Genomic DNA, 26,525 nt, shown 5'->3' with positions numbered 1-26,525 from the left:
TGGCAACATCACACAACACAATAGGTGCAGTGTTTGACTCGATATGGTGGCGCCGCCGACAATGGGTGTAACCATCCTGTACGCAGGAACGCTGCCATCGAGGCGTCCTATTCTTGTGCACTGTTTGACCCAATATGTCAACATCACAGAACGTGAGAGCTGCAGGGTTTGATGTGATATGGAGGCGGTGCGGGCAATGAGTGTAACCACCCTGTACGCAGGAACGCTGCCACAGGAAGCGTCACGTTCGTGTGCACTGTTTGACCCAATATGGCAACATCACACAACACAATAGGTGCAGCGTTTGACTCGATATGGTGGCGCCGCCGACAATGAGTGTAACCATTCTGTACGCAGGAACGCTGCCATCGAGGCGTCCTATTCTTGTGCACTGTTTGACGCAATATGTCAACATCACAGAACGTGATAGCTGCAGGGTTTGATGTGATATGGAGGCGGTGCGGGCAATGAGTGTAACCACCCTGTACGCAGGAACGCTGCCACAGGAGGCGTCACGTTCGTGTGCACTGTTTGACCCAATATGGCAACATCACACAACACAATAGGTGCAGCGTTTGACTCGATATGGTGGCGCCGCCGACAATGAGTGTAACCATTCTGTACGCAGGAACGCTGCCATCGAGGCGTCCTATTCTTGTGCACCGTTTGACCCAATATGTCAACATCACAGAACGTGATAGCTGCAGGGTTTGATGTGATATGGAGGCGGTGCGGGCAATGAGTGTACCACCCTGTACGCAGGAACGCTGCCACAGGAGGCGTCACGTTCGTGTGCACTGTTTGACCCAATATGGCAACATCACACAACACAATAGGTGCAGTGTTTGACTCGATATGGTGGCGGCGCCGGCAATGAGTGTAACCATCCTGTACGCAGGAACGCTGCCATCGAGGCGTCCTATTCTTGTGCACTGTTTGACCCAATATGCCAACATCACAGAACGTGATAGCTGCAGGGTTTGATGTGATATGGAGGCGGTGCGGGCAATGAGTGTAACCACCCTGTACGCAGGAACGCTGCCACAGGATGCGTCACGTTCGTGTGCACTGTTTGACCCAATATGGCAACATCACACAACACAATAGGTGCAGTGTTTGACTCGATATGGTGGCGCCGCCGACAATGGGTGTAACCATCCTGTACGCAGGAACGCTGCCATCGAGGCGTCCTATTCTTGTGCACTGTTTGACCCAATATGTCAACATCACAGAACGTGAGAGCTGCAGGGTTTGATGTGATATGGAGGCGGTGCGGGCAATGAGTGTAACCACCCTGTACGCAGGAACGCTGCCACAGGAAGCGTCACGTTCGTGTGCACTGTTTGACCCAATATGGCAACATCACACAACACAATAGGTGCAGTGTTTGACTCGATATGGTGGCGCCGCCGACAATGGGTGTAACCATCCTGTACGCAGGAACGCTGCCATCGAGGCGTCCTATTCTTGTGCACTGTTTGACCCAATATGTCAACATCACAGAACGTGAGAGCTGCAGGGTTTGATGTGATATGGAGGCGGTGCGGGCAATGAGTGTAACCACCCTGTACGCAGGAACGCTGCCACAGGAAGCGTCACGTTCGTGTGCACTGTTTGACCCAATATGGCAACATCACACAACACAATAGGTGCAGCGTTTGACTCGATATGGTGGCGCCGCCGACAATGAGTGTAACCATTCTGTACGCAGGAACGCTGCCATCGAGGCGTCCTATTCTTGTGCACTGTTTGACGCAATATGTCAACATCACAGAACGTGATAGCTGCAGGGTTTGATGTGATATGGAGGCGGTGCGGGCAATGAGTGTAACCACCCTGTACGCAGGAACGCTGCCACAGGAGGCGTCACGTTCGTGTGCACTGTTTGACCCAATATGGCAACATCACACAACACAATAGGTGCAGTGTTTGACTCGATATGGTGGCGGCGCCGACAATGAGTGTAACCATCCTGTACGCAGGAACGCTGCCATCGAGGCGTCCTATTCTTGTGCACTGTTTGACCCAATATGCCAACATCACAGAACGTGATAGCTGCAGGGTTTGATGTGATATGGAGGCGGTGCGGGCAATGAGTGTAACCACCCTGTACGCAGGAACGCTGCCACAGGATGCGTCACGTTCGTGTGCACTGTTTGACCCAATATGGCAACATCACACAACACAATAGGTGCAGTGTTTGACTCGATATGGTGGCGCCGCCGACAATGGGTGTAACCATCCTGTACGCAGGAACGCTGCCATCGAGGCGTCCTATTCTTGTGCACTGTTTGACCCAATATGTCAACATCACAGAACGTGAGAGCTGCAGGGTTTGATGTGATATGGAGGCGGTGCGGGCAATGAGTGTAACCACCCTGTACGCAGGAACGCTGCCACAGGAAGCGTCACGTTCGTGTGCACTGTTTGACCCAATATGGCAACATCACACAACACAATAGGTGCAGTGTTTGACTCGATATGGTGGCGCCGCCGACAATGGGTGTAACCATCCTGTACGCAGGAACGCTGCCATCGAGGCGTCCTATTCTTGTGCACTGTTTGACCCAATATGTCAACATCACAGAACGTGAGAGCTGCAGGGTTTGATGTGATATGGAGGCGGTGCGGGCAATGAGTGTAACCACCCTGTACGCAGGAACGCTGCCACAGGAAGCGTCACGTTCGTGTGCACTGTTTGACCCAATATGGCAACATCACACAACACAATAGGTGCAGCGTTTGACTCGATATGGTGGCGCCGCCGACAATGAGTGTAACCATTCTGTACGCAGGAACTCTTCCATCGAGGCGTCCTATTCTTGTGCACTGTTTGACGCAATATGTCAACATCACAGAACGTGATAGCTGCAGGGTTTGATGTGATATGGAGGCGGTGCGGGCAATGAGTGTAACCACCCTGTACGCAGGAACGCTGCCACAGGAAGCGTCACGTTCGTGTGCACTGTTTGACCCAATATGGCAACATCACACAACACAATAGGTGCAGCGTTTGACTCGATATGGTGGCGCCGCCGACAATGAGTGTAACCATTCTGTACGCAGGAACGCTGCCATCGAGGCGTCCTATTCTTGTGCACCGTTTGACCCAATATGTCAACATCACAGAACGTGATAACTGCAGGGTTTGATGTGATATGGAGGCGGTGCGGGCAATGAGTGTAACCACCCTGTACGCGGGAACGCTGCCACAGGAGGCGTCACGTTCGTGTGCACTGTTTGACCCAATATGGCAACATCACACAACACAATAGGTGCAGTGTTTGACTCGATATGGTGGCGGCGCCGACAATGAGTGTAACCACCCTGTACGCACGAACGCTGCCACAGGAGGCGTCACGTTCGTGTGCACTGTTTGACCCAATATGGCAACATCACACAACACGATAGCTGCAGTGTTTGACTCGAAATGGCGCCGGCGCAGACAGTGAGTGTAACCACCCTGAACGATGAAACGCTGCCATCGAGGTGCCCCATGGCTATGTAAAGTCATTGGAACGGGAAAAAACTGCCACCCATGCAGTTTCTTAGTACACTAGAGGGAAATCGTCCGCTAGTTTCTATGGAAGATGCAATGCATAGCGCTTCAACCAGCATGTCAACTTCATTATTACTTCGTCTTGGGCGAGTTGGTACATCGTGGATTAAGGGGGTAACAGTGCGAACACACACCCACAAGAGAGACGACACGGGGCTTGTGTCCGTGTTGCCTCTCTTGTGGGTGTGTGTTCGCGCTGTTACCCCCTTAATCAGCATGGGAATCAGGGATATTACATAGACTTGCTTAAGCTTCGTTCTTTCGACTTTAAGTGGCTTTTTTGACTTCCAAAACTGATAAAGAATAAGGGACAAATAAAATATACTGTAAGAAATACGACGTGCAGAGAGACCCTTCGCATCGACACGTTTAAAAAAAACATGCGGTCGCTCAGACATTGGGAATGTTGCGATAACTTCCATGTTGGCTTTTGTGCTTACGTTCAGGTTTAGCAGGAATTTCTTAAGGCAAAGTTGAAATGCGAATACTTTTTTACGTACTACGCGATTACACATCTTTGAAATTTAGTATTGTTTTTATGCGTGCAAAGAAGCGAATATGTATTACCAGTAACGAGTATGTGCTCATTTTGTTCTTCTGTGTAGTCAGATGTCCCACTACGCTGTGTTTTTAGCTCAAACCATGCAGCTTCAGCGTTTGGTAGGCGCAGTAATCGATCTTGATGACAACTATAATGTCTTGCAAAAAAAAAGGCCATATATTGTGATGTCCAGTGTTGTGGCTCTTACAAAATCTAGCCTACTGATGAACTTGCGGAAGCGTTGTGTTAATCGCGGAAATGTTTCTCGCCAAACTACGAGTGCTTGATGTCTTTTTTTCCTTGCGTGATGCTGAATTAAAACGTCTGAATTATCGTCGAACGTCTCCATCTGTAACTTGTAACTACGATTATTGTGTGTTGAAATAGAGCGAATGCAGCAGCGACTGTTTGTCTCTGGCGCGCCAGCACATATAAAAAAATGCGACGACGCCTGTACAACTGTCTTCCGCTGCACTGCTACTTCACAACCACACTTCTGCACTTACCAAGCTGCTCGCGCAGCTGAAAGGGTGCAGAAAAAACGTAAACCAGACAAGTGCTGCTTCTCCCGCACATATTGTTACGGATGGCAATGTGCAGTACTTCGTCATCCATTCATGCACATCGAACGGACCCCGTGTAGCAGCCGCCTGCAGCGCTTTGTCGGGGAATGAAGTTAATGAAGTTCAGCAAACGTTCAGCAGACTCACTTGGCCACCTTAACCCTTTTAGGCCGACCAGTTCGAATTCGCTCGCGACGTTCACAACGAGCCATTCCTCTATCCTAGAAAAAAGCTAAAACACAACAAAAAACGAAGAATAGGGATATCTATGTACTGCCCATGATTCCCACGGTGGTCGAACGATCGCAGCGCGAGAGTTACCTCTAGTAAATATTGCCAGCAACTCCATGCCGCGACCGTCCGGCCCACCACCATATTTGGTCCAGCGCGGCTGAAGCTGCTGTGGCGCGGCGTTGATATTACGCGGAATAACGCTCGTTTTACGAAAAGCGTGCGCTCTTGCAGACCACAATGAAATGCGCTGCTGTTCCTCTAACTGATTAGGCAAAAAATAGCTGCGGTTTTCAATTGCCTGTGCATCGCGTACAGACGCGATGAAAGAATTGCCAACTGCGCGGTAATCACATGCTCCGCTGTCGGCACTTGTTTTCGAGCGCTTGTAACCTATATGCGAACAAATACACATTAGAGTCGCGCGTCATGTAATGAAGGATGATTCTAACGTAGGTGAGAACGCGATGTAAACACATGCGGTTGCTAGGGTAGAAGTTTGGGCTAGTTTGCTTATGCTTGACACAATATCAGCGCTGTTGTCGTCCCTTCTTCGTCTTGCGCCCTGTCAGAATTTCTCACTGTCTTTTTTTCCTGGGGACAAGCAAATACGAACAGTGGAACACACAGGTGCCTCGGTGCATACAAGTATACGTGACATGCAGGCGTATGGAAAGGTATAGAACTGCATGCAATCACGGAAGAGATGCTCAGTGACCTATATGAGATTTATTTTACGCCAATTTTCCACAACTAAGCGCTTACCGATGCTCTCGCAGCCGCATCACAGTTTTCTGGAATTTTATTGAGACTTCTCATTATTTTTCCTCAAAGTAAACCTCAGCGTGTTGACTAAAACTCCTTAGGTAACTTTGATGCAACATTGCGTCATGCGGGCAGTTTCAGAGCAGGTGGCTTCTTCATTTCAGAGATGTGCACTGATTCCGGAGTGATTCAGCTTTCCGTCAGCTTCTTTCACTTTAAAGTAGCCATGTGCATCTCACACAAAATTGAAACTTGTCGCGAAGGAGCGCAGAGACTGTTTCCTTTCAAGGTAGTTTTTAGCAGCAGAAAAATTTATGAATGGAAAGCGGTTGCCGTGAAACTGCTGTAGCAGTCCATAGCCATACTGCGCTGAACGTTATCGGTGAGCCCAAAGGCATTAATTTTATGCCAAGCACAATAAGAGCTGCATGGCAATATTATGATACATGCAAGTACCGCGGCAATCACGCGAAACACGCTGCGCTAGTATAGAGTAGAGGCGGCGGAAGTACTCCCCCGAAACAACATTTGCGAATACTCAACGAAACGCTCACATCACCAAGTCGGGTATGATTTGTCGGAACAAATATCTCCCGCCGTGTTCTGTGCAGCCACACAGCCCGTCGCCTGCCATTTGTTTTCCGCTCGGAATACCAAAGAGCGGTATGCCCGACTATTGCCGGTCGCTGCGTCCGAAAGCGGAGCACCCATGCATTCTTCTATGTCTTGAGAAGCTTGTTAACGATCAAGCGTAAGCAAAATCAAGTTAAAGTAGGCCAACTCACCAACGCAAGTAGGCACGTCGTCGTCCCAAAAACCCTCCTCTTCGCAGTACAGTTGATCTGTTCCGTTGACGCGATATCCTGGTGCACAGGTGATGAAGGCACTGTCTCCAGGTGTGAAGTACTCGCCCCCAGAGCGTTCGCCGAAAACTTCACCGTTCACGACGTGGAAATCGTCGCAATAACTGTGTGCTGCGTTAAATAAAAGTAATCATTGATAAAAATGAAACGTCTGCGAGGTGCTGAAAAGCGCCTGTAAAAACATCTAATATCGATAGTAACAGTCTTTATCCCGTATTGCTGTTATCCAGGAAGAAAAGAAAAAAAGATACAGAAACACACAAATTATGTCGCCTTGCGAACCGACTGCACGGTGTACTCTAGTTACATGTTTACATTGTCTGCGCGTCCTGCGTCACCACTGCACCTACCTCGGTTTTGTGATGCACACTGTCCTGGCCACCACTGCAGACGCCGCCACACGGATACAAAGGCAACTGAAGAAAAAATTACCTCCTGGAACATCCGTGGCTAGGCACTACCGAAAGGGTACCCTCCCACATGAACGCAAAGCAGGCGCGAACGCTAGCTGGCGCGTGCGAGTTGGAAATCACAATAGGAGAGGGTAGTGAACAGTTGTATCGGGTGCATCTGACTGTCATTGGAAAAATAATGTTCCTGAGCCTTTCCCAAATAGGTGAAATGGGGACAAGCGAGATGCTTGGCGTGGACGTGCCGAACGAACTTACTTACCTACTTTCTTTCTTTCTTTCTTTCTTTCTTTCTTTGTTTCTTTCCTTCTTTATTCGTAGGTGGTGGGTACAGTGTGCTAGAAAAATGCATTATTCTAGTACACTGTAGCAGCGGCCGTCCGCGACCCGCTGTTTTCGGGATAAATCGGCGTGACGTCTTTCATATTCTTTCCAGCTTGTGTCGGTCTGTAGAAATGCCCAACCAAAGGACCATCATGCGATCATGGAAATATAGGTTCGGAATTCAATTTTCTCAAAGACGGAATTTTCCTGAACTGTGTAATGCCTTATTGTTTCCATCGCGAGCACCAGCGAGCCGACAGAAGAGGACAAAGAAATACCAGTGAACACGAGAGAAAACGGGGGCATAGAACGACTAGCAGTGTCTGAATGGCCTCACTCAGTGTCAAATAAAGCCCTCTTTTAATCACCTCGACGGTATCGAGTTCTTCAACGGCTTCTCGACGCGATATCCCAAACATTTGGTGCCGAAACCCGGGATAAACCTACCGACGGCTACGAGTTGCCCGGATGAAATGGAGAAGCTCAAGGCGAAGCGGACTTCACGACGATCTTTGAACAGCCGGATCATCAATGAGGCAAGTGCCCTACTTCGCAACGACTCCGCAACGCATGAGCAGCTCGATTCCGTCTACGAGAGGCTCAAAACGAACAACGATGAGTTGAACAAGATCAACAACGAATTGTAGAGCGTCATCACGGACGAGGACTTCCAATCCGAGTACGAAACAATTTTAGAGTATGAAGACACCGCGACGCGCATTCTCGCCGAGCTCATAAGCCGTCGGAACCGCATTTCAAGCACACCAGCAGATGAGGGATCGGGTTCGGGAGCCAAGCTGCCGAAGCTCACGATCGCGCCTTTTTCTGGGGATGTGTGTAAATGGACGGAGTTCTGGGAGCAGTTTCTCCAGATTGTCCACAACAACGTCACCCTGACTACGACGGAGAAATTCCACTATCTGCGACAGTTTTTAAAAGGAGACGCTGCCTCAGCGGTGGCCGGTCTTCCAACGACTGAAGCATGCTATAAGGACGCTGTAGACCTACTACAGAAGCGCTTCGGGGACAAGACCCGCCAAGAGCAGGAATACTTTGCAAGATTGCGTCAGCTGACTCCTGTTCGAGCATCTGGTGATACAATAGCCCTCCGACAACTCTACGACCACGTGCTCGTGAACATCCGAGGGCTGGAGTCACTGGGTGTGCAGTGGTCTTCATTTTCGTCGATGCTCTGCGACGTCATACTTAGGACATTACCCCGAGACGTCGTGGTCCTGTATCACCGTACCTGTGGCGCACAAGCTGAAAATGATGCCGTGGACAACGCAGGGCTGGACGGTCTCCTGAAGCTCCTTTCGATCGAATTGGAGAGTTTGGAAAAAAGCGACTATAGGGATAGCAGCGGACGAGACAGCGGGGCTCAACATGTGGCGACCCAGCCAGCCCGTAGTCGTCCTTGGAAGCAACCTACGTCATCTGTTCTCCATACGAAATCGACTCGTGAGTATCAGCACTACAACGAGATGTGTGCGTTCTGTTCATCCAAGCAGCACTCCACGGAAGCGTGTCCTACCGACATGTCCCTGACGCGAAAGAAGCAAGTGCTGTCGAGTGACAAAAGGTGCTTCCGATGTACCACGAAAGGCCACAGGGCACGCGACTGTAAGCGGAGGATCTCGTGTTCGAAGTGTAAAGGCCGACATGCCTCGAGTATGTGTGACCCAGACAGGATTCCACATGAACTCGCACCAAGCCGCCCGGACTGACCGTGCAAGTGCGACAGTTTGCTCATCACTAGGGAGACGATGGCGAAGGAGCGATGGATACAATGCGTGCGTCTTCCTCCAAACGTTCCGAGCCTGGGCGGTAAGCGATCACAACTGCCGCTACGTGCGAGGTGTATTCGATGGTGGCAGTCAGCGTACCTTTGTCACCGAGGAGTTGTCACGACACTTGGGCTTAAAATGCCTCGGATCCATAAACATGGCTGTCAACACCTTCGCCAGTGCCTCAAACCAAGCGGCCGAAAATCGACGAATAGTGGAGCTTCGCTTACGAAGTCAGTTTTCTGACATGGAGGTTTCGCTAAGTGCCATTGAGATTCCGCGCATCTGCCAAGACATCGACGAAACAAGAATGGAAGTCTCATTCGTCGCTTCTTTTAAGAAATTGGGAAGGGACGTAGCCGATGAACTCGCACATGCATCAGTGATCACACAAAGTGGAATCAGCGTGCTGATCGGCTCTGATCAAATGTGCAGAGTTCTGACCGATGAAGTCCTACGGTGTGAGGACAATGATTCACTGATTGCCATGAACTCCAAGCTTGGCTGGACGTTTCAAGGACGCACTACCTTCTTGACATCACAGTGTGCCACAGCGAGAATGATGGTTTACGCCTTGAAGACTCAAGTAGTCGAGTCAGATGAGTTTCTACGGACGTTCTGAGAACTGGAACACCTTGGCATATCCGACTCAGTTGAAAAACCTAATGAAGTCAGCAAGGTCATGCAACACTTCGAAAGCACCAGAACATACTGCGACGGAAGGTATGAAGTGGCGCTGCCTTGGAAGGAGGGATGCGAGCTTTCCGACAACAAGCAAGTTGCTGTGACAAGGCTCCATAAGCTGCTTACTCGTCTAGCGAAGCAAAAGGGATTGTTAGAGACATACGACGACACCATACGTGAGTACGTGCGAGCGGGACACGCCTAAATTGTTGACGACGTTCCTCCGGAACCAGGCAAGTTGTACTACATGCCACACAAGAAAGTCATCAGAGAGCAGGCGTTGACTACGAAAGTACGGGTGTATTTCGACGCATCATCTCATGAGAAGAAATGCAAGTCTCTCAATGAGTGCCTTGAAAAGGGAGACAACCTCTACCAAGACCTTGGGAAGACACTTCTGCGTTTCAGGACACATCCTATAGCGGTAATCGCTGACATAGAGAAGGCATTGCTACAAATATCCATACGGAAACAAGACAGAGACGCTTTTCGGTTCCTGTGGTTTGCCGAAGGTGACCTAATGGGTAGTCAGCTCCAAGAATGGATGACTCGTGTACCCTTTGGAACTACATGCAGCCCATTCCTCCTCACGGCGACCATCCTTCACCATGTGAAGAGAACGCAAGGTGTCAAAGAGAAAAGAGCAACAAGACTGGCCGAGTCCTTTTACGTAGATGACCTGGTTACGGGCGCCGACACGGAAGACGAAGCTGAAGAATTTTGTCGTGGAGCGCAACAAATCATGAAAGCAGCGGGAATGGTCCTACGCAAATGGACCACAATCTCACCTAACCTAATGGATGCACTGGAACGACAAAAGGAATCTGCCAGTCAAGAACTGGTAGTGCTTCATGAGCAATCTGTTAAAGTTCTTGGCGTTGCTTGGAATCCTGTTAAGGACGAGTTCAGTTTCTCGGTCGGCCGACTTCTAGACTTTATGAAAGAGAAACTTGACACTAAACGGTTCGTCTTACAGGCGACATCGAGAATATCTGACCCACTCGGAATGGTTGGACCGTACACCATTGCAATACGGATACTATTGCAAAAACTGTGGACACGTGGAATAAGCTGGGATGACCAACTACCTGATGACCTGCGAGACGAATGGCAAAACCTAGTACGGCAGCTTCCACAACTGCAGGAAATATCGATTCCTCGCTATCTGGGCGGAAGGAGGAAGTTGCCAAGTGAAATGCATCTGCATGTATTATGCGACGCCAGCCCGGCAGCGTACGGAGCCGCAATATACGCCGTTACTACCATGGCCGAACGACCCATCTTGCTGATCTCCAAGGCACGTGTGGCTCCCATTAAGAAAGCTACACTACCACGCGTGGAGCTTTTGGGCGCACTGGTTGGCGCTAGACTGCTGACATACGTGAGCAGTGCACTTCAACGACATTCATATTGAGTACACTATGTGGACCGACTCCACGATTGTACTGTCATGGATACGAGGAGACTGCACGAGGTGGAAGCAATTCGTTTCTAATCGTATCACGGACATCAAGTGCAGAACAGAACCATCCCGATGGAGATATAGCCCAGGATTGGAGAATCCGTCTGATTTACTAACGAGAGGTGTGACGTTAGACAAAGTTAGATCCAGCTCAGTGTGGTGGCATGGTCCTGACTGGCTACATGGTTCAGTGGCCAAGTGGCCTCTCCAACCTATCATTTCACCGGACGGAATTCTCAGAGTTGGTGGACGATTGTCGCTCCTGAAGTCACCGCTAACAGTTAAGCATCCAATACTTCTCCAAGCAAAGCATCATTACTCCGCTCTGGTTGTCATCAGAGCAAATCAGCAAGTCCTACACAACGGTGTACGAGATACGCTCACCCAGCTCAGAGAGCACTCCTGGATTTGTCGCGCGCGTGTCTTGGTGAAAAAAGTTATACGCAGTTGCAATGTGTGCAAACGATTCGCCGCCAGACCAGGAAGTGCTCCAACAGCGCCTTTGCCAAGTCGCCGGATCAAGCCAACAAACCCTTTCGAGGTTGCTTGTGTAGATTTCGCAGGTCCTCTCTTAGAACGCACGCAAGACGGCGACGCAAAGTGCTACGTAGACCTTGAGCTCGTCTCCAACATTCATATTATCCTTGCGACGGTTTGTCAGCCGGAGGGCACTCCCCCGCGTTATCTATTCGGACAACGCGAGGACCTTTCAAAAGAAGCCAGCGGATTTAAAGCGGCTATGTCACATCTTCAAAGAAGAGGACGTCGCGAACCATCTCACCGTCAACGGCATTCTCTGGAAGTTTATAGTGCCCAATGCACCATGGTGGGTTGGATGGTGGGAACGACTGATAAGATCGGTGAAGACTTCGCTGCGTAAGATTCTCGGCAGAGCCTACCTCAACTTTGAAGAAATTATGACAGTGCTGACAGAAGTCGAAGCAGTAATCAACTCTAGGCCTCTAACCTTTGTGGAGACAGACGAAACGGAACCATGCACTTTGACTCCAGCCGATCTACTGCTTGGACGTCGACTAACTGCTATGCCATATGACACGGTCGACGTTGACGCCAACTCGAGACGATCGGATGTCATTCGTCGACATGCCTACAGAAGGCTTCTAACCGAGAATTTTGGAAGCGATGGCGGAAAGAATATTTGCTGCAGCTCAGGTCTGCACATTTCGCAGGCAATCAACGAGCCACGGACTTAAAGGAAGGTGACATCGTTATCGTACATTCCGAGGCGTCACCTAGACAACTATGGAAACTTGCAAGAATCCTTCAGGTTTTTAGAAGGTCATATGGGCATCTCCGTTCGTGCAAGTTTAACCTTGCAAGGAGGTCTGACTGTGATAAGGCCCACACAAATGCTATACCCGCTGGAACTCTGTAATTAACTTCATTTGCGCGGCCGGGAATGTTGTTTCCATCGCGAGCACCAGCGAGCCGACAGAAGAGGACAAAGAAGTACCAGTGAGCACGAGAGAAAACGGGGACACCGTACACGTACTACCGACGAAGAAATACAATAAGAGGGAAAGAAGGAAATACAAATAAACAGAGCAAAAAATAGATATGAAACAGACAGATGAGAGAAAAACAAATACACACAGAGAGAGAGAGAGAGAAAAAATGAAGAGAAACAAAGGCTGTCCAGCTCCGAACTTCCTTCAGGCTTGGCACCCCTAATGCGAAGCTTCCTTACTTTTTTTATTAATGAGATCTAATAATTTAGAACCAGTTTTGAAACTGTACAAAAACTTACCTAATATAAGCAAGCGTCAGTGAGGTATAGCAGGCTCATCTAACTTACATCTCACGCCACTATATGCAACAACGCACTTCGTACTCATTCTCTTCGGCTGAAGGGAGAAGCTAACTAAACATGAAAATACCTCGTGACTAAACTGCAAAGTGCATCAGGCAGCGACGCCATCAAACAGACTCACTGTGAGATAGCCAGTATCAAGGATAAAATGAAGAAGGAAAAAATTGTCGCCCAAATGCCTTATCAACCACACCCTAGCCGATGTAACGCGTGACTTTAGTGGGATAAAAGGGCAGAATTTCGGGCGAGTTGCTGTAGGATATTTGGCAAAGTGCTTGTCCTGTCTGTCCTCGCGTTTTGTCGCATCGTCTTTTGCGCTTTAGTTTACCAAGTTTGTGCTTATATTATGAGGCCGTGTTCAGAACAGCGCTACGGCCGCGTCATTCATAGGGTCAGTCGGCGGTGAGATATGGAAGCAACAGTGGTGTATAATCGAAGAGAAGTGAGGTGGGGTATACGCGTATGAAGAAATAAAACTTCGCAGTTTGTGACTAAAAGTAGTCACTGTCGTCGCAAAGGTGAGGAATTGAATGCGATATCAATAGAATGCTATGTAACACGAAATAAGGCTAGCAGCGCTAGGAGGAATACAAAATCTAGTAAACATCAGCTTGCTTAGTAACCAGGCGTGCTGCTGCATGGCCAGGCCCACGTGAAATGACCATGACCACAGCATGCCGCACGTATAATGGTGGTGCTTATGACAAGCCGCTTCCGTGGGCAGGATACTTTAGGTCAGAAAGTATAAGGTGCATGGCACAAGGCGTAACACACGAAGCCACCCACCGTACCGGTTTTCCAACACGGTGGCTATAAGCTGACCTCAGTGCGTTATCTTTATCGCCAAGTCACGCTGCCATCGTTTGTGCCAGAACTTACAGCAGAGCCACCGCGCGCTGCAGTGTTGCCGGAGCACAATAGAGACGTTACTTCCCTGTGCACGAGAACTTAAAGTACCACGTCTGATCACAGCAGATCTAACTTACCGGCATTTCTGTCCTGCAAAACTGCAGTGCTAACATTCGCGCGGTCACTCGCTTGAACACAAACTCAGCAGCAAGAACGGATGCTCAGGAAGTGGTCAGCCTTCGCTGCAACTTGAAAATACGACACAGCTGGAAATATATGAACATATGAAATATCTAGGAAATGAAATGTAAGAGCATGATTCACTAAGTGATGTTTCTTATATCTACTTGTGCAGGCAACTTGGCGCTCGGCGCCTGAATTATGTAGAACTATGAAAAAGTGGCTGCAAAGAGAAAAGGATACCATCGATAGCCAATCTGACCGCTAGAAAGCTCATGCCGTCGCTCCAAATAGGACCCAGCGATTCGATGAACGCATTTTCTCTATTGCTTTTTCATACACTGTGCGTAATTTGTCCAAAATTCTGTGTTCCAGATGATCACCAACTATGGCACCTACTAGAGCACTGCACGGGCCGTATTTCTCGGCCCGGGCCCGGAACTCGTTCAAATTTACCCGCCCGAACCCGGCCCGGTGACTCAAAATGAGACCCGGGCCCGGCCCGAACCCGAGAAAAAATTTCGCCTACCCGGCCCGGCCCGGCCCGGCCCGACCACAGATCAGACCCGACTGAGGCCCGACCCAGTAATCTAGGTGGTGTTGCCCGAACATGGAATCGACAGCAAGGTGTTTTAAGTGGCAAATATCTATGCTTTGTTGGCATATGTTTCGCTATCAATTATGCTTTAACATACGTTATAATTTCCTGTAAAAAGGGGCTCACGGTGCAAACAGTTGAGCAGACATATTGGATACAATGATTGTTTGTTCGGCAGTGGTATACCGTACCCATTTTTTCTGCAAGTACACTGGGGATCATGAAGGGCGTTTTGTAGCAGACATTGTAGCAACAAAAGTGATTTGCAGCACGAGTTCAGTTTCGACAGGGAGCGCAATAACAAAGGATGGATTGATGAATGGAGAAACTTTATAATTGTCCATCGGAACGCGCACGTTGCGGGCCGCTCCGACATCGGAACAGAAAGACCAAGCCTCTCTGCTGCGTCGCAGGCCCGTTAGACTGCCCATATAGCTGTTCTATAGCGCGGAGCTGGTAACAGCAGCCTCCCATTTGGACGGCGTGATGACTTCGCCGCCACGTAGCACGGAGCACCGCCAGAGCATATGTTCTAGACTGGCTTGGCAGAGAACAAAACGCTCACTTCACATTGTTTTTATTGCACTCTATAGCATATTGAAATTTATAGCATGCTCTTCCCGCACATTCCAAGGCCCTATATAGTGCACTATATAGCGCAATATAGGGCCTCAAACACGCGGCTCGCGGACCTCTCGCTAGCGGCCCGCCGCACGCACATGGCTGTCTTCATCCTATTTTCTTTATAAGTATGTTCTTGAGATACACAGGCACCACAGCTTGAAAGCATATTTTTTCCTGAGGCGCACCCTGCGGTCACCGTGTGTTGATACATAACCGCGAAACAAGACCTATATTTCAGAATCGGTGTCCAGATTTTAGTCATTATGGGTGATACGAAATGACTACTTCCCCAGACGTGAAAGAGAGACGTCCGTTTAATGGCAATACTAAAGGCGAACTGCCCCTCGGTCTCCTCTTCTTCGATAGAGTCTGGCACGCTCCAGTTGCTCCGTTCCGAACTATTTTGCAACAATGGGTATCGATATGTTGTTGGACTCTTGCCGCTAGATCTCCTTCAGAAATAATCCCGTATATGAGATATGGGAAAGGTCTGCTGTGAAATGACAGTATTTTTAAAACCTCTTCTCCCCTCCCACGCTTCTGCCTTCGTCATTGCGCTAGCCCTTGCGGGAGTAAATTTTCGTGAATGCGGCCCGTTAGCTGAGGTCAGTTTAAGACCCGTGATATGGCGGAACAAGACGAAAGCTCAAACATTAACAATGTGGCCACAAAAAGCAAGTTGTGCATGTCCATCTCTCGCCACATGACCACTGGGAGCCGTCACATGTCACAGAAAAAGAATGTGCCTTTATAGGGATTCTATGTATCAAGACTCCGTGCAGTCCTTTAGTTTTAGAGGGGGGGGCTCTAACTTTGAACAACGTTTCCCCGCTTTGTAGCAGTGTGACCGCTCTTGCGATGACATCTCATAGGTATAATTTTTTTTTCATTACATTTATTACTGCGATTACAGAGTAACATTTGGGATATAAAATATTAACGAAAGCAAATAAAGCACGGAATATCGAGATGTTGCATATAAGCGGCTGGTCTATTTACTTTTAGCTCGCCCGTTTCAGATAAATCAAGTAGCTCATATGCAAGAAGAAAAAGCAGTTCAGTACTTATCCCTCATAAAGCTCCAAACAGCTTACCCCACACAGAAAAAGCGTTGTTTCGAGATAAAATGTGGGACTTATATGTATGCACAGCGTATGCGGAACAAGGCACATTAAAGAGAAACACGATTTTTCTGTTACCAGTAAATTACTATTTCACCACTCCAAAAGCACCACGCTCGCCACGACAAGACTCTTGCTAAGAGAGAAAACTCGCAGGAAAATGCAAGTAACTACGCCAACTTGAAATTCACGCACCTAACACGGCGACGTCATAGATTCTGACGGCATCTACTGGGCCCTACGTAGCTTATAGTTGGTAAAAATGAAGTATACATTGACCTCCGAGGGGCCTTAACAGACTTGACATACCAAGTTTCTGGAAATTTCGTTGAGCCAAGGTCCCCAAAATACGACGAATACAGTTTAATATCCATGACGTCACGTGTGGAGATTGCAGCGCGAAATTTCGAAATGGAACTTTCATCTTGATAATAGACTCACCGATGGTGAAATAATGACGTTCGGATTCTCAGAGTACACTCTATCGGTCTAAACCGATTCAGTGTTTCACTTTAGTGACCCTCTAAGAACGGAGCAAAGTCCAAGCCCGGCCCGACCCGAGCCCGCCACCTCAAACCCGGGCCCGGCCCTAAGCCCGGAGCTTCAGGCCCGAGCCCGACCCGGGCCCGCCGTAAAAGCTACTTTACCCGGCCCGACCCGGCCCACGGGCCGGGCCGGGCCGGGCCCGGGTTTTCGGGTAGGCCCGAGCCCGTGCAGTGCTCTAGCACCTACTTTCTCATTCCTTCCTTTCAACTGTGACAATGGCTATTTGAGAGATATAAATAAATGGCTATTTGAGAGATATAAATATGAAGTATATTTCAATTTTTCCTACCGGCAACCCATAATAATGCAGGAAGTGCGACAGCAAGCGACAATTTAAGCTAGAGCTGCAGAATATTCCAACAAACAACCTTATACGCTCGAAGCCTACGGCTTTATTAATAAGCCATTTAATCACAACACTTTGTGTTTGTTTTCGGACTAGTGCCAATGAAAAATAATTCACCTTAGTGCTACCAACGGTTCAATGGGTCTTTCTGATTCGATCCATACTCACGCCGGCACTTTGGCCTTGTATGAGTCCAAGTCCCGTTCTCGGTGCAAGTAATGGTCCTCTCGCCCACCAGCTCGAAGTTTTCGTCACACAGGTAGGAAGCGACAATCTCAGGGGCGCAACCATCGGGTGAACAGTCGTCGTAGAGCGTGCTTCCTTTGAAGAGGTATCGAATACCCTTCTCGCTCGTCCCGGGGTCTTTGCAATAGGTATCTGTGCAAATAAGAAATGAAGAATATAACTAAATGATTGAAATGCATGAGTACTGTAAGCAATGTTTTCCGGGACTCTAAATTATATGCTTAACCGAAATCAAAACGTGACATCAAATTGAAGTTATATATTATTTAAATATGATTTTGAGTTAAATGAGAGCTAAATACTCATATAAAATGTCAGTTTGGCCTCAAGGGCGACACAATAAATGCGATGGCAAGAAATCGGAATGCCACAGGAAGAACGACAAGCAGCTAGAAACTTGCTGCGCGCTGCTCACGCACAAAGGACGCAGCAAAAGAAAACAGACAGGGCGAGTGCGGACTAACAACAGTCACAGCTCGACACTTGCAGTGCGCTGCTCAAACACAAAGTAGGACACACGAAAAGGACACAGAGGTATACATTGGACGAGCTCGAACTGTCAGAGTTGTCACTTCAACTAATCCCTGCTTTGGCGCCTCTACCTAATAGATCACTCCTTTCGTACACGCGGCCACTGCAGCGAGCAAAGTGACCTTGGTGTGGTCAATGGCTCCAACGCATACTTTGCTGTGAAAGCACAACACATACAACCCACCCACCCCCTCAAGGTATAATCGCGCAAGCACGGTCGAGCAGGCCCTCTATCTCAAAGTGCAAGTCGAAGGGGCACATCCAAAGTCCGGCGAAACACAAGACAGTTTAGAATTAGGGACCCAAGAAATTTTCGAGCCGCTACGACGCATGCGCAGAACGCAAGCCCCTCTCGGACCTTTGAGCTCACGTTGTCCAGAGACTCTGCAGCGCCTTTCTGTGGGCGGCAAACAAAACCGCAGAGCGCACGATCTCAAGAGAAGAAAATAAAGACGCCGCTTGGCAGTGGCACGTGAAGCCACGGCTCGCGCTCCCCGCGGGCGTCCATTCTGGTCAGTAAGATAGAACTTCATTTCACTCTAGTTGGTACATATTGCTGAGGCTAAAATTACAGTGCAAAGGCACTTTGTCGTTCTTACTTCTTCTTTTCTTCTTTGTCGTTTCTCCCAACTGAATATGAATTCATGTCGTCGCGTATCTACACTATCATCCTCTTGTTACACGTTTTGATTTAGAGCTGTTGTGTGCGCATGTGCGGTACGTTTGCTTTGGACTTATGTAAGCATTGGCGTACGAAAGAATAAAGCAGCTCTTAGTGCTTGTCTCGCACGTTTCTTTTCTTCGTGGGTGTCTTGTGCGTTTGCGCTGTAATTTTAGCCTCAGTATTCTGGTCACGGTGTAACATATACACTGTGATCCTTCAGAAAAACTGCGCAGCAGGACGAGACACCAAGAAAGAACTGACGAAGACGAGCGCAGACTCGCAATTAGTTTATTGGAAACCGTGTGAACCTTAAAAACCGCAGCAAAGATGATTTGTCACAACCAAAACAAGAACACGAGAAACAGCGTAGCCAAGAAACAACATCGGTCAAAGATTTCAAATTGACAATCACTCTCGCTTAGTTAATGATAGCACGTGGACCGCAGGTAATCGAACTCCTTGTCGGAAAAACTAATAGAGGGAGCGCTGACATATCTTTCACCCTTTCCTCTGATGTGGAAGGCCTCTATTAGCTTGCGGCCCAAGTATCTACTATCCCTGGACACTACTTTCGCGTCATTAAAAACGGGTTCACACCCACACTCTCCGCAATGCGCGGGCAAATGCAAGCCCGGGGTACTGGAAAGTGACCGCTCGTGCTCTCTTAGTCTGACATGTACGATTTCCCGCACGTTAAGGGGACCTGATAAACAATGCCTACCTTGCATGCTACATATTTATTCTTATGCCGTACATGACATTCATGCCGTACATGACATGCCATACATGACAAGAAGCACCTGGCTTTGCGCGATTTCCAGATTCCTCCAGCAGCAACTGGCGTCCCTAGTGATCGAGTATCCCTTCAGAATCCCAGATTCACGCATGTTGGTGAAGTTCCTGAAGGAAGAAAGCCCTGGATGCTGCGCCGCCGCCAGGAAGTTCTTCACAGCGTCAAGAAGTGCATTACTGATTTTAACAACGAGGCAGAGTTCGTGCGACAAAGCAATGTGTCCGTGGAAACGTTCCTAGAACTTTTGGCATTCTATTTGGAATCTACCGCGGTTGGCATCGGGGTGAACTGTTCGTGCAGAAAACCGGTGTTTGTATCGGTTCCAGTGTCGCACCTCTACTCTGACATTTTCCTCAGCGGTGTTGATAGAGCCATTCAGGACTGTTTAAGTGACTCGGTCAAGATTTTTAGGTACTTTGATGACTACCTGGTGTTTTTTGGAAAAGAGCAATATAAGTAAGCGGCCGATCATGTTCTTCGACGATTTAGTGCGCAAGGTGTAGGTCTCAAGTTTACCTTAGAATATTGGAATGATCTTAGCCTACAGTTTTCGGATCTGGGACTTTAATTTAGGACTGACCATGTGTGCTGGGCGTATAATCCCAGTGCCAAAAATCCGCTACTTAATTATGGTTCGAGTCACTCGAAGGTCATTAAGATAGGCATAGCTTTTACGGCCTTGCAAGCAGCGTTAGACAAATCGTGTACTCACGAAATGCAGAATATTTTTATTAAACCGACAGAAAGGCTAAACGCCGCTGGCTATTACATTCTGTAATAAACTGGTTCGCGTAATCAAACAAAGGGAAGGAAATGCACAAGGAGAGGGAAAGACGGTCACTGACAAGACTAAGTTCGCAGTGATCCCGTACATCCATGGCCTCTCCCACGGGTTAAAGAAAATAGGCTCGAAGTATGGCGTACGTATTGCCTTCTCAGCACCAGCTAAGCTTTCGAAGGTCTGCAGTTTAGTTAACCATAGGATGGAACGCGATAGCAGGAAACAGAGCAATGAATGTCATGCACGGCATAAGAATAAATATGTACCATGCAAGGTAGGCATTGTTTATCAGGTCCCCTTAACGTGCGGGAAATCGTACATCGGAGAAAGCTGTTGTTATGTTGTTATATGGTATTTTTTGGCACAAGGGCCAGTGGTGGCCAAAGAGTGCCAGGTCATGGTATGGGATGTGATCAATGAGGATGTTAGATGGCTGTATAAGGGCCTAAAATTGTTCGCAGTGACGGTGCGTAAAAAGTATAATTGCTAAAATCATGACAGTGGCGTGAATTGTGTGGTGAGGATAAATCAGTAGTGCTTGCGTTACTAAAATAGAGCATGGAGGTAGCACGAAAACCTCACGTACGCCCTTGAGACCAAGGGCCTGAGGTAGGTGCTTTCTCTTAAGAGACTACCGCAACATCGACCTCTTGCGAGAGGCCGTGCTACGGATCACCTGTGTATATGATGTGAAAATTACGAAGTTCTATGAAGTATCTTAAAAGATATTCATATTTGAAAAACGGATCCTTGCCTAGCAACATTGCTGGGTGTAGTGGGATTTACTGTCGGACTGGTACTGGAAAATGTTTTCTCCTAAGCACTTCAAGTTCTCGGCATTCCAACAAGACGTGAAGGACTGAGAGTGGCTGGCCACATTTATCACAGCTGGGTGGCTCACCACCAGATAAAAGGTACGCGTGTGTGCTGTGTGTGTGTCCTATTTTAAGTCTGCATAATGTTACTTCGGTGTGGCGTGTCTTTGCAGTGGGCGTCCAACTACAAAGGTGTGACTTAATCAAGTGTAATTTGTTATCTAGTTCTAGATCCCATGACCTTTGCCAGAAGGCCCTGAGCTTTTTCCTTAAAAAGGGTTTCAGATCCGTTACGGGAACCCCCATAGATGTATTAGTAGCATTTACGTGGACAGAAGTGGCTAGCTGGTCAGCCAAGACATTGCCTTCGATGTCTCTATGTCCAGGCACCCAGCATAACACGATATGTTGGCCAGATGCATACATGGTGCAAAGGAGTGCATATAGTTCCATCACTACAGGGTTTTTATTCTTTCGGAGAGACATGATGGCTTTCACCACACTGAGAGAGTCTGTGAATATAATAGATTTTTCTAACTTTTCTTTGCTGATATGTTTCACAGCAGTCAATAGTGCAAAGGCTTCTGCTGTGAAGATACTTGTTTCTCGGTGCATAGCGCCGGATTCTGTAAATGAAGCACCGATCGCTGCGTAATGAACACCGGCATGCGACTTGGAAGCATCAGTAAAAAACTCAGCACAACAGTACTTTGCCTGTAATTCAAGAAAATGTGTATGTATATGCGCTTGTGGAGCATGTTTGGAAGTTCTGGTGAAGGATATGTCACAGTCAATTCGTTGGCACTGCCATGGCAGGAGTGGTCTCGCCGGAGGCATTACACTGTGTGTAACAATCGAGACATCCATTTCTTCATTAAGCTTCCTGACACGAGGTGAGAACGGCTCTCTTAGTGCCGGTCGCTTGTGGAATAGTGTGGCACATCCTGTATCATTTACAGTAGGATAAGCAGGGTGTTCAGATTGTGCATTCACTTTCAGAAAATACGTGAAGATATTGTATGACCGTTGCAAACTGAGTGACCACTCGTCTGATTCCACATAGAGACTTTGTACTGGGCTCGTCCTGAAGGCGCCAGTGGCTAGGCGTATGCCCAAATGGTGAATCGGATCAAGCATTTTCAGCGCACTTGGTGCGGCAGAGTGATACACCACACTTCCGTAGTCTAAACATGTCTTGACAAGACTCTTGTAGAGGTTCATTAAGCACTTCCTATCACTTTCCCAAGTTGTGTGTGACAGTATTTTTAGGATATTCATTGTTTTTAGGCACTTTGTTTTAATGTACTTGATGTGTGGGATGAAGGACAGTTTTGAGTCAAGAATGACACCTAGAAACTTATGTTCTTTGTTGACCTGCAAGCGTTGTCCATGCAGCGTAACCTCAGGATCTGATACAAGGCCTCTTTTTCTGTGAAAAAGAACACACGAGCTTTTAAGGGGATTTATCCTAAAACCATTTTCATTTGCCCACTTAGTTATTTTGTTCAGGCGAAGCTGAACTTGTCGCTCACAGATTGAAAGGTTACATGATTTGAAGCCTATTTGGACGTCATCAACATATACACAGTAAAACATTGCGGGAGGAATAACCGTACGAAGGGAGTTCATTTTTACAATGAAGAGGGTGCAGCTAAGCTATCCTCCTTGTGGCACACCAGTTTCTTGAGTGAACGGTTTTGACAGGACATTTCCCACTCTAACGCGAAAAGTGCGATTGGACAGGTAACTTTCTATTGTTTTGAGCATGTTGCCCCGAACACCCAACGCTGACAGGTCTTTGAGGATTCCAAATCGCCATGTTGTGTCATAGGCTTTCTCGAGGTCGAGAAATACGGAAAGAAAGAACTGTTTATGGATAAAGGCATCTCTAACTATTCCCTCAATGCGAACAAGGTGGTCTAGTGTTGAGCGACCCTCCCTGAAGCCGCACTGAAGTGGGTCTAGTTGGTTGTTGTTTTCGAGAAGATAGATTAATCGCCGGTTTATCATTTTTTCATAGAGTTTGCACAAGCAGCTCGTCAATGCTATTGGCCTATAGCTACTGGCTAAGGACGGATCTTTCCCTTGCTTGTGTATTGGAATTGTAATGGCTTCTTTCCAAGACGTTGGAATGTACCCAGCTGCCCACAAGGTGTTGTAGAGAGACAAAAGTGCATTCTGTGCTTCGGGGTGTAAGTTCCTGATTATCTCATACATTATACGATCACCACCTGGTGCTGAGTTGTGGCAGGAGTTCAAAGCGGCCTTGAGTTCGGCTACATTAAACGGACGGTTGTAAGGTTCATATTTTGCGCACTTTCGTTCAAGGCGTTCCCGCTCAGCGCGTTCCTTGAACCTCAGGAAAGTTGGATTATAGTGGGATGCGCTAGAAATATGTTGAAAGTGTTCACCCAGAAAGTCTGCCTGGTCTTCCATGCTATTGCCTTCGGTATTTACTAAGGGTAGTGGTTGTGTTTCCCGGCCATTTATTTTGTTTAGGCTATTCCACACCTTACCCTCATCCGTATAAGAGTTTATGTTAGATATGTACTTTTGCCAGCTTCCTCTCCTAGCCTGTCGACGGACTCGTCTGCCCTGCGACTTTGTTTGCTTGAAATTAACGAGGTTCTCAGCTGTTGGATGGTCGCGAAGTAAAGCCCAAGCTTTGTTCTCTTTTTTTCTTGCCTCCCTACATTCTTCATTCCACCAGGGTATACGACGTTTTCTAATTTGTCTCTTGGTTTGTTTAATACACTTTTCAGCAGCGTCTATAATAAAATGTGTTATATACGCCACAGCGTCGTCTATGCTAGAGGAAGCAATGTCATCCCACTGTAGATATGTGTGTTCTTGGAACAGCTCCCAGTTTGCAGACTTAATTTTCCAACGAGGAAGCTGGGGGGAACCACTGTCACGTTTTGTTAAGCTTATCGCTATAGGGAAGTGGTCGCTTCCGTATGGGTTTTTAATAACCTGCCATTCAAGATACGGAACTAGAGTACTGGATGTGATGGTTAAGTCGATAGATGAGTATGTTTGGTGCGTGGTATTGAAGTATGTGTGTTCGTTTTTGTTGAGCAGACATGCACCAGTAGAGAATAGGAAATTTTCTATCAGTCTTCCTCTCGCATCACAACGAGAATCTCCCCAAAGAGTGCTATGTGCATTGAAATCTCCAACTAGTAAATAGGGTTCAGGAAGCTCATCAATTAGGTTCTGGAATTCAGTTCTGCTAAGTCTATAGCCTGGGGGAATGTATAATGAGATGACAGTGATTAGCTTGTTAAAAAAGCACCGCTTGAATAGCGACTGCTTCTAGATGTGTTCTCAGATGGAGTTGCATGCAGCTAACGCTACTATCAACTATGATCGCCACACCACCGGACGAAGTGACTGCGTCGTCACGGTCCCTGCGGAATATGGCATATTGTCTGAGGAACTTTGTGTGTGTCGGTTTAAGATGTGTTTCTTGAATACACAGCACTTTTGGATTGAATTTACGCAGGAGCTCATTAACGTCGTCTAGATTATGCAGAAGACCTCTGACGTTCCATTGCAATACCTGCGTATCCATCTTGAATGGAAGGTTAGTGCTGTGTGTTTAGAGAAACCTCAAAGCGCCGCTCCTTTGGCGCTTTCCGCGCCGCCTCACTCGAACTAGTGTCCATCACCTCTTGCGAGGCGTTGGATGTTCGCCGAAGAGGCTTCGCCTCAGGAGGCAGAGCCTTTGGGCCCACCTGCTCAGAGGCTGGTGGGTCCTTTTTTTGAGATGGCGATGCAGCACTGGCTGCAGCCGCCGAGGGGGAAGTTGGCGTCACTGCCAGCTCACTACGTGTGCGCTGGACAGCCGCCGGAAGCCGTTGTGACGCTGCCCCCTGTCGCGCCACATCGGCAAAGCTACCATTCGGTAGGTAGGAAATACGCCTGCGTGCCTCCTTGAAGGAGATGTTTTCTTTGACCTTAATTACAACTATTTCCTTCTCTCTCTTCCATGATGGGCACGATCGCGAGTACGCGGCATGGTCCCCATCACAGTTCACACAGTGTGCAGCATTTTCGCAGGACTCAGACGGATGTTCAGTTGCACTACATTTTGCACAGGTAGAGCGGCCGCGACAGTTTTGTGAACTGTGGCCGAATCGCTGGCACTTGAAGCATCGGAGAGGATTTGGAATGTAGGGTCTGACTTTGAGTTTGATGTACCCTGCCTCGATTGTTTCGGGCAGGATACTGGAGCCAAAAGTAAGGATTAGATTCTTGGTCTGTATTTCCTTTCCATCGCGCCTCATGCTAATTCTCTTCACATTCAGGACATTCTGGTCACTCCAGCCCTCAACAAGTTCAGCCTCAGTTAGTCCCATGAGGTCATCATCTGAGACAACACCACGGGATGTGTTCATCGTGCGGTCGGGGGTGACTGTCACTGGGACGTCCCCAAATGATGTTAGGTTCGACAGTTTCTGATGCTGCATTTGGTCGCGGAGTTCTAAGAGGAGATCTCCATTTGCCATTCTCGATGCTTTGTAGCCTGCTCCAATTGTATCTGACAGTGTTTTCGAGACCAGGAAAGGTGAGATCATTCTCACTGTCTTTCCTGCTTTTTCGGAATGTACGACATGATAACGTGGAAAGGTTTCTTTCTGGTGTCCAACAAAGCGAAATACATCTTCGGTGCGCCCCCTCTTATGGGGACGATCGGGAAGTTTCGGGAAAGAGCTATCCATAGGATGTCGTATGTTTCGGCAGTAACGCCAACCACCCACCACGGAGCCCAACTAGGGGACGCTGCAGGAAGTGTGAAAGCACATCCTGCAAGCGCCAGCTGTACGTTACCGCTATAACCAAATATGGCGTATCCAAGGCTGGCTACCCACACAAGGTTAACCCTTGCCGCCATGAAAAGGAAGTAAGTTGAAGAAAGTAGAGGACAGGAAAGGTGAACAGTGAGAGAGAAAGACGAAGATGAGTGGGCGAGGCAACAGCGGTGTGGGCACCATGCTAATCCGCTGTCTGTTCATCACGCAGTTTGCCGGCTACCTTGCTGCCTCGATGTTTCGGGGATGCCACAGCGCATTGCTCCTTACGTCATACAGTGGAGAGCGTGGTCAACGTTCCCTCGCCGTGTCATGGATGTGAACGACAGCGCACGTGTGGACTGCCCTATCTTCCTTGCGGATAACAGCCATGATTTCACCTTCGCTTCTTCAACTTTCACCCTGGATCCTTGCACCGGACAAGGCTAACGTCACACTCGACGGCCCAATCATCGACAGACCTAGTTCGACGTCTGCGTGGTCTACAGCTATAAAAGCGTCCCCGGTGGATTCTTTTCATCAGTGGGCGAGGCAACAGCGGTGTGGGCACCATGCTAATCCGCTGTCTGTTCATCACGCAGGGTATGTTACACTTGC

The 26,525-nt window shown here is 48.2% G+C and overlaps 1 protein-coding gene across 1 annotated transcript in view; it reads right to left on the bottom strand.

Annotated features, from left to right (window-relative positions):
* LOC119395859 (complement factor B) overlaps window positions 1-26,525 on the bottom strand; it is a 236,330-nt gene that overhangs the window by 132,969 nt on the left and 76,836 nt on the right. Inside the window, exons 5-6 of the mRNA XM_037662862.2 lie at window positions 17,453-17,662; window positions 6,445-6,633 (exon numbers count right to left, since the gene is read on the bottom strand). Coding sequence (XP_037518790.1) covers window positions 6,445-6,633; window positions 17,453-17,662 — 399 coding nt within the window. The remainder of the gene's footprint in view (window positions 1-6,444; window positions 6,634-17,452; window positions 17,663-26,525) is intronic.

This window comes from Rhipicephalus sanguineus, chromosome 6, assembly GCF_013339695.2.
Source record: "Rhipicephalus sanguineus isolate Rsan-2018 chromosome 6, BIME_Rsan_1.4, whole genome shotgun sequence".
Lineage (NCBI taxonomy): Eukaryota > Metazoa > Arthropoda > Arachnida > Ixodida > Ixodidae > Rhipicephalus > Rhipicephalus sanguineus.
The sequence above is the reverse complement of the archived record's forward strand: the minus strand, read 5'-3'. Positions and strand labels throughout refer to the sequence as shown.